The sequence below is a fragment of the Pteropus vampyrus genome, unplaced genomic scaffold, assembly GCF_000151845.1.
Source record: "Pteropus vampyrus isolate Shadow unplaced genomic scaffold, Pvam_2.0 Scaffold14, whole genome shotgun sequence".
Classification (NCBI taxonomy): Eukaryota; Metazoa; Chordata; class Mammalia; order Chiroptera; family Pteropodidae; genus Pteropus; species Pteropus vampyrus.
Window position 1 is genome coordinate 10137686 of NW_011888795.1, and position 5973 is coordinate 10143658.

General features: G+C 41.4%; 1 protein-coding gene across 1 annotated transcript in view; it reads left to right on the plus strand.

The window, feature by feature from the left end:
- The first annotated feature begins 2112 nt into the window (after positions 1 to 2112).
- Positions 2113 to 5973, plus strand: part of KLHL6 (kelch like family member 6) — a 48685-nt gene continuing 44824 nt past the window's right edge. The window contains exon 1 of the mRNA XM_011382692.2: positions 2113 to 2464. Coding sequence (XP_011380994.1) covers positions 2178 to 2464 — 287 coding nt within the window. The 5' untranslated portion in view covers positions 2113 to 2177. The remainder of the gene's footprint in view (positions 2465 to 5973) is intronic.

A 5973-nucleotide genomic window follows, 5' to 3' on the forward strand; every position in this document is an offset into this window, starting at 1 on the left:
AATTATAGATATCATCACACCAATGCACAATTTTGTGTGTGCTTGCTTACTAGGAAAATGGAGGGTTGGGGGGAAGGTAACAGTAATCCTCTTATGAGGTGGGTGGGCTTGGGAGGTATCTGAAAAATAACAAGGGAACTTGGTGAACGGGATCCATCATGAACTAAGAATTGAGTTTTAATTTTGTTTTATTTGGGTGGTTGGGGTGGAGTTGAATATGGCCAATGTTATTTACAACTTAAAAGGCTTTGGAGCACAAGATACCATAGTTGTGTGCTATTCTCAGCTCTTCTAGAGGTGGCGATTAGAGTCAGGGAGGTGAAAGTTCTGAGTTCCTCTCAGCCGAGCCCTGCGGAGAAAATGAGGGTTGTGCATGTCCTTGTGGCAGGACAGGAGGCTAACTGCACATCGACCTTTCCCTCTCTTTTGTGCCAGCAGACCCTGATTTTGTTCAGCTGTCAGATGGCTATTCTTTGATCTTGGGGAAAGCAGACTAGTTTCAGTGGATGAATCAAGTTGGTTTAAGCCAATCATGGTATTGCATTTCTATTCCCTGGTGTGAGGTGGCCAAGCGGCCTAGAACTCTGCGGTGATTTTAGGAAATATTTGTGAACAGAGAGAAGAAACCTGCTCTTTTACTTTTTGGTACTGGCTGGGATTGTATGAAGACGTAGTGTTTGGTACTGTGGCAGCTGTTATGTGACCATGAAGGAATGTCTCCATCACACCGAGGGTGATAGAATGGAAAGATGGAAAAATTGTGTGTCCTCGATGCATCCCTAAACTTCTGGATCAACCTAGGACTCTACACCCCTGGCTTCTTATAATGTGACACTGCTATTGTTTAAACCAGTTTTGATGGGATATTCTGTTATAGAAGCCAAAAGCATCTTGATCGACAGAGCTCTGGATAAAGAACAAGTTTGGGAAGAATATCGAAGACGCTGATTTTAAGAGTAAGTATCCACAGAAAAGAAGAAGGGCTGAGGCAGAAACGGGACTTCCGGAGAGGGCTCAATCAGCGAGACGATGGAGACTCCTGTTGATCAGGAGGCCTGGTAATGCTCTCCACTGCTAGAAGGTGAGCGTGAGCACGAGTGAGACAGCCAAGGCCACTGTGTCAAGGCACCGGAATGGTGCAGCCACGGCAGGCGAGTTCTCTCTGTGAGAGACTCAGGACTTAGGGTTGACATGATGTTACAGCTCTGAGAGCCTGATGGTGGTGGAGGAAACAGTGGCTTTGTAGCCAAACAGAGCTGCGCCCTGCCACTCACTTGAGCAGAGCTCCAGTTTCCTTAGCTGTAAAATGAGAAAAGTTGTATCTACCCTTGTGAGTTGTTATAAAGATTAAAATACATTAATGTCTGTAAATTTCCTAGGATATAGCAGGAGTTTAATAATAAAAAATAGTTATAACTATTTAATGGAGACCAGCAGGAGTAATGATGCTGGGTGACATCAGCCCGATTTGAGACTTGCTAGGGCAATCTCACTAGACCCTGATTGGTCTTCTCAGAGGGAAGACCCTAGGGAAGGAGTTTCTGAAGATCATTTCTTCTCTACCCCCAGAGGCATATATGATACAACAGACATTTTGGAAGAGGGAGTGGGGAACATTAATATTTGCTATGCCATTGTTTTCTCCTGAGCAGGGAGGAAGACAGACAGAAGATGTGCAATGCTGATAGAAGTGAGAATGCCAGAGATAAGTGTGTTTTTCAAAGTATCCAAGGGATTACGTGGGGCTCACGGTGGGCTGTCAGATTCCCGGGAGGAGGGTTGCCCCTTGCCCATCCTATCTTTGACACCCTCGGTTATAGAAGCACCAGGAGTACAAATGCAATAACCAGAACCAGACGCTTCCTGCTCACGGATATGAGGGGGGAGGCGGACCAAAATAACTGCACAACACTAATAGCAGACTCTGAGAAGCCACCCCTTCTCTCCTGGAGTTCCTTCCTACACACTCCTTCTAAGTAATTTCTAACCTTATGATGATTCACAGAAAGAAGAATAGAAGTTATTGGCGTTTGTAGTAACAGGATGAGAAAGTGCGAGACTTCCTGTTATGTGTGTGTGACAGCTGGTGATAAGTGGAGGGCCCTGCACAGGAAATCCGCTCAGCTTCTGCAATGTGACCTGCCTGAAACTTGGGCACTCCTTCAGTCTGGACGTTGATGGCAGGACAAAGGGGTGCCTGGACTATGGGCGAGGTGGTAGAGAAGAGTTTGGAAGGGCCCCTGGCACCTCCTACCGATGAACCCTCCCAGAAAAGGGGAGACTTGGTAGAACTCTTAAACGGAGATAAGGTAAAATTTGACGACGCGGGACTCTCCTTAATTCTGCAGAATGGCCTGGAGACCCTTCGACTGGAAAACTCTCTGACAGATGTCATCTTGTGTGTGGACATTCAGGAATTCTCCTGCCACCGCGTGGTGCTTGCTGCAGCCAGCAACTATTTCAGGTCAGCACGTCTAAGACCAGAGTCAAATTGGGCACGATTTGTCAGGAATCTCTGTATTGATGTGGGAGCCCAATCTAAACTAGTCGGCTGTTGCATTTATGGTTTATATATCCGTTTAGGTTTCTGTGTTCATTCACGGTACAAGAAAGGAAGCTATTAAACCTTAGATTTTAGGATTTAAGCCAAATTATGAGCAATTGGCATAAATAAAAGCAATATTTATATATTATGGTAGATCTTCTGTGTGATGTGTCCTTGTTCCAGAGGATGGAAAATTACTGAAGTCATGGGGATTTTTTCCCCTTTGGTCTGACTAGTGTGTGGGAAATATGATGATATTGTCTTTGTTCACCAGTAGGGGTAGAGAAAAGGACATGGCCTCTCTTATGGAGTTGTCAAATGGCTTGCTGAAAATTAGGGGTTTCTGTTTGTGCTGAGGGGGTGGGTGAGAAGGGAAAGCTGTTACAAAGGTGCTTTAGAAGCGAGAGGATCCTATTTACAACAAACTCAGAGACCTGGGTTCCATCCCACTCTGTCCCTTCCTGACTCTGGGACTTTAGGCAAGTCACTCAGTGCTCTGAGTTTCTGTTTTGTCATCTCTAAGATGGGAACAATAATGATTAACTCTCAGGATTGTTGTGATAACATGAGAGGAAAAAGTGTCTCACAGACTGCATAGCACAGAGCACATGCTCACTATATCTTTGTTGAAATTTGTCACCTATTCTGCTTGGCTCAGCTAAGAACCATTTATTGAGTGTTTACCATGAGCAAATACCTAGGGTAGGAATGTGAGAGAATCAGGAAGCCAGTAAATACAGCTGGATCCAGAGTTCTCCAGATTGATGTAGACATGGTGGGAACCAGTCCCCAAGGAAAATGTGGATGAAGAAGGTATTTGGGGAACACTTACAATGAGAAATACCCTTATACTACCTCAATGAGATTTTTCTTAATTCTTGATTCTGGCTGAGGAAATTAAAACAACTTATGTAAATATCATGGAAGTTGTTGTTGTTTTTTGAGATGCTTGGAGGGAAATTTTGTTTGAAATTCAGAGTAGGGTCAGGAGGTTGTTGTGGAACTGATTAGGTCCTACCTATAGACAAGACGAGAGGATACCTGGTTTGCAGAAAGTGGCAGACAGACAGACACATAGTTACCTGATTTTATTTTTGTAGCAGCATGGTGAAAGTGGCTGATGTGCCCTTTTATAGATGAGAAAATAGGAACCAACATTGTATATTTAGTCATTGCTGGAGCAAGGATTGAGCACATTCTAGAAATATTTGTTTTTACTGCAAAACAAACTGCCACTGCGTTTGGAGCTTCATTCCACAAGAAGTATGTAAAAGTTAGGATGTAGGCACAGCCATAAAGATGGGTTGATATAGGTAAACACATTACTCTAGCAACATTGACCATATGCTTTCACATTGATCATAAGCCCTTTAAGAAGTGAATGCAAGTCAGCTTAGCTTAATGCCCTGGATATTCATTTTTAGGTTGATAACTTTCTATTTTGAATCACTGGAAAACTGCTGTCATAAAGTGTATACCCGATTAGTGATTTTATTAGTGGCTCGTCCTGGCTACGGAACAGGACTGCTGGCTGTGTGCTCTTGAGTACCTCACTGGTTTCTCTGATCCTCGGATTTCTCATCTTAAACAGAAGGTGTGTGGGCACAGTCCTTCCAACTCTGCTGATGTAGGATACTTAGAGAAAGTCTCTGCCGGTCCTTAGAGGAGGCGGCGGCAATGAGAAGCTGGGGCCCACATGGTGTGTGTTTCTGCCATGGCTGAAGAGTCTCTTCTAAAAATGCCTGGTCATGAAGGGAAATTCCTTCTATTCTTTCCTTCGGAACAGTGACTTTTGGTTCTTATCTTGGTATTTCCAAGATGACTTTCCTCCTCTAATGAACACATTAATCATGGAGACAGGATTTTTTTTTTTTTTCTGATACTACGATTAACAATAACTTCTGTCATTGAGCACTTATTGTGGGCCAGGCCCTGTGCCACCTGTGTCACATACACTATCCCACAACAATTTTATTCCCATTGACAGAAGAGGAACCAAAGCTCAAAGCGTTTCAGTTAACCAAGCGGCGAAGTGGGATTTGAACCTTAGGACTGACGTTAACTTTAACATTGCCTCACCGCCTGTCTTGCTTTGTTTCTAAGATTTTGAAAGGGGCCGGGAGCCAAGTTCCCCTTATGCCCAGACTTTGGAAGGGCAGAGAGTCTGCTCTGCCTGAAAGGCTTCTGACATAGCCCTCTGCATTTCGGAGGGCCTGGAAACTGGTTGTCAAATTACATAGGTGTTTTTGTTTTTTTTTTAACCTTTAATCATTGAGAACATAAATATTTTCTGCTAAGTGGTTGAACCATAGTTTATTTAACCAGATGTTTGGATTGTTTTTAATCCTTTGCTATTACAAAAAATGTACACATGTCTTTTCATATGTGTGTGACAGTGTCTGGAGTATATTTCTAGAAGAGGGTCTGCAGTTTTAGTAGATCTTGTCTGATTCTCTTTGATAGGGGTTCAATAATTTTGCCCTCCCCACAGCCTTGCCAAAAGAGGATGGCTTCAAACTTTTGGATCTTTCTCAATCTAATAGATGAGAAACAGTATCTCAATTTAGTTTTAATTTGCATTTCTCTTATTTTAAATAAGGTCTGCAGTTCTTCTTATTCTGTGAACTACCTCTTCACAGTCTTTCAAATTTTCATGGACATTTTAAAATTAAAATGTATTTTTTATCAAAGTACTACATGCAAATAGTTATCAGAGTCAAACTGTATTTAAAGGCTGTTTAAATTCTTCTTTACTTTCTATATCCTTCAGTCTTGCTCACTAGAGCCCACCATTTTCAACACTTAGCTTTTTCTTCTAATGTTATAATTATACTTCTACAAAACATGCTTGTACTGCTCTTTATTTTTTTTGCCTTATAGACGTATTTATTTTTTAAAATAATTTCATTGAAGTATAACTTACATAAAATAAAATTTACCCATTTAAGTGTACGATTCGATAATTTCCTAATAAATTTACAGTTCTGCAGCAATCATCACAATCTAGTTTTAGAAAATTTCCATCAACTCTAAAAAGATCCCTCCTGCCCAACTGCAATCATTCCCCATTCTCACCCTTACCACCAAGCAACTATGAATCTTTCTGTCACTATCAGTTTGTCTTGTCTTTTCTGGATATTTAATATACTTGGTATACTGATCTTTCATGATTTCTCAGTGTTAGGCATCGGTAAAGATTCCTAGTACGTCTGATAAAGAGTTACTACTTATACCTATCTCCTGTACCATGCACTTTCCTCCTATAATCTTTCAATACGCCATCACATTTTTGATAAATTTATATTAAGAGTTTACATTATGCCCATAAAAATATTGTTTCCTGTTGAGCCAAATTGTGTGAGATTATTACATTTCTTTTCTTATAAACTTTTTTGTGCCTTTCCTGAAGTAAATAATTTATTCTTTTT